The following is a 2,500-nucleotide window of genomic DNA, read 5'->3' as shown; positions in this document are numbered from 1 at the left end:
TTAAACAAAATAACCTAAAATAGCGTGACCTAGCCCCTTTAAATTTACTTTTGGAGATAGGTTTTTCCCGCGAAAAGTATGATATTTCCTAGGCTTAGCTACATAATTCCGGAAGGTTTTGGGAATTTTAGACATCAAAAAGAATTTAAGAAACTCTCGAGAATTTTAGGAAAAAATTGACAATTTCCAGAATTTTAGAGCAATTTGAACTTTCACCTGACATGTTGGAAACGTTTCACAGGAAAAACCTTGACAAAACGTGTTTTTTTGTATTCCATCCTACCAGGAGAGGGGTCAGTCCGTCAAACAATTATTCCATGAGCGCGCGTTGGATATGAGATGGCAAATAACCAACGAGGCGCGTTGCGCCGAGTTGGCTATAACCAGTCTCATATCCAACAAGCGCGAATGGAATAATTGTTTTATTAAATTCCTTAAACTCCAAAAGTTTAGCAGTACGAAATACGAGCGAAAAAAGCGAGAAAATCCTAGCGAAATCGAAAAAAGTTGATGACGATGCGATGTTGTGTAATACCTCGTGGTCAGACAGACGCAGGCTCATCACAAAAACATTTCTTACCTTTTCGCGTATCTCTAAGCTTCGAAAGTGATCCAAACTTTCCACAAAAACGTTTTTCTTTTGCTTTATATCGAAAGAAATTTCCCTTTCTGGCGTAAACGTTTTTAGTTTAGCAACGCTAAGCGCAATCATTTACCATATTAGGTCAAACTAAGGTATATGAGCTGATAACCGAGATTGAGTGAACCTATCAGAGCACGAGAATTGCATTATCCGAGGTTGAGAATTTAATAACAGGGGTTATTCACCAAAAGAGGCTCTACAGTGCATCTAAGCAGCGGTTTGTCATCGTAATCTTTGCTTGATAGCAAATATGGCAGACTTTGCACTTTAAAAAACGAAATCTTCGGGAATTTTATAGAGTTTTTGGAGAATTTTAGCTATTTCTAAAACAATTTTAGAGCTTTTGTTTGGGAAATTCCGGAAAGAATTTTAGATGATTTTTCGGGAATTATGTAGCTAAGCCTAATATTTCCTTTGACGCTGAGATAGCTTTGTTTTGATTGGCTTTTACAACAGGGGCGAGTCGAATCTCCTAAGGGAGGCGTTCTATCAATAAATCTACTCAGGAGAGGGTTGATTCCTCGGCCAAGTGTGGGTATAGAGGCTCCTCTTGACGAGCTCCTGGTTGGAGCACGTTCAAAATTCGTAAGCCATCACAACACCAATTACTGGAATGAATTTTTGCACGTTGAACAGCCACTTTCAAATAATCGAATGGGTTCTTCAGGACTTTAAAGCCCCAGTTTCGAAAACGCCCGCTAAGTCGGGTGCATGGAGATTGATCAACAGAATCAACCTCTCATTTCAATGTATTAGTATACTGAGCAATTTCTATTGCTTTTATGTTTATTGCAAACTTTTTCGTCTCCTCTTTTTTCTCAACCAATTCTGGGAAACTTTACAATAGCTGCATACTGAACCCCCGAAATACAGCTTCATCTTGCTCAGAGTGCTTGGTTTACCTTCTTTTAGGACACTTCCTCTGAATTTTCTTTGAACAACTTGGACCTCACTGTTCGCAGGAGCTCGGGAACTGTGCGTATCACTTTTAGCGACTCTGACGTGTGGCGAGAGGGCATGGTGCAAGTATTGCCGCTGACCAAGAAGAATATGACTGAAGACGTAAAGCCAGAGGTCGATCCGAGATCCCCAGACAAGAAGATTTCCATTGGGAAACCCGGAGAAAAGACCACATCAAAGCTTACTGCTGGGTCTGGGCGAAGCCGGGCGATAAAAATTGACCTTGCCTGCCGAATCCTGTTTCCTCTTGCTTACGCTTTGTACAACACACTTTATTGGCAAATGTACTTAAACGGTATTGATGCCCGGGCATGACCTCTTAAAGCACACTAAGACGGGGTGGGGGGGAGGGTTCTTCGTTGTCTTGGTCTCATTTTTTTACACATCTCATTTTGGACCATAACTCCTCTCGTCTCGAAGGATTGTTCCCATTTTATAAAGTGCCACTACGACGAAAATTTAATACAATGCATTTAAATTTGGAACGATAGAAGCGACATAAGTGGGGAAATAGCCAGGCAAAACCGCTAAAAATCTGTCCGCCATTACTCGGACAGCATTGGAGAAGTCTGCGATTATTTTGTAAGCGGTCTTTGCGCAAGACTTGGCTAGTGACGTCATACGCGCATCGCTTCGTGGGCGTTTGACAAAGCGAACAAGTCGATCAAGAAGTAGTGTATATAATTTCAGCAAAAAGCAACTCGGCGATCTGTCACATCTTATAGACGGCGTGGGAAATTAGCGGCGTTTATTTTGAGCGTTGCGCATATGACGTCAGACCCAGGCGATCCAGTTAGACCCAACCCTTTTCCTCGCTCACGGTCATTTGCCGTTCGAGTAATGCCGGACAGCGAAAACCGAAAAACTACGTTACAATAATCATACTTTCCGTGGGAA

At 41.7% G+C, this 2,500-nt stretch overlaps 1 protein-coding gene across 1 annotated transcript in view; it reads left to right on the top strand.

The window, feature by feature from the left end:
- The window catches only part of LOC137970267 (gamma-aminobutyric acid receptor subunit alpha-6-like), a 28,828-nt gene extending 26,905 nt beyond the window's left edge, over nt 1-1,923 (top strand). The window contains exon 10 of the mRNA XM_068816785.1: nt 1,556-1,923. Within this exon, the coding sequence (XP_068672886.1) occupies nt 1,556-1,918 (363 nt within the window). The 3' untranslated portion in view covers nt 1,919-1,923. The remainder of the gene's footprint in view (nt 1-1,555) is intronic.
- The last annotated feature ends 577 nt before the right edge of the window (nt 1,924-2,500 follow it).

The sequence above is a fragment of the Montipora foliosa genome, chromosome 9 (genome assembly GCF_036669935.1).
Source record: "Montipora foliosa isolate CH-2021 chromosome 9, ASM3666993v2, whole genome shotgun sequence".
Classification (NCBI taxonomy): Eukaryota; Metazoa; Cnidaria; class Anthozoa; order Scleractinia; family Acroporidae; genus Montipora; species Montipora foliosa.
Note: the sequence above shows the minus strand (reverse complement) of the source record. Positions and strands in the feature narration are given on the sequence as shown.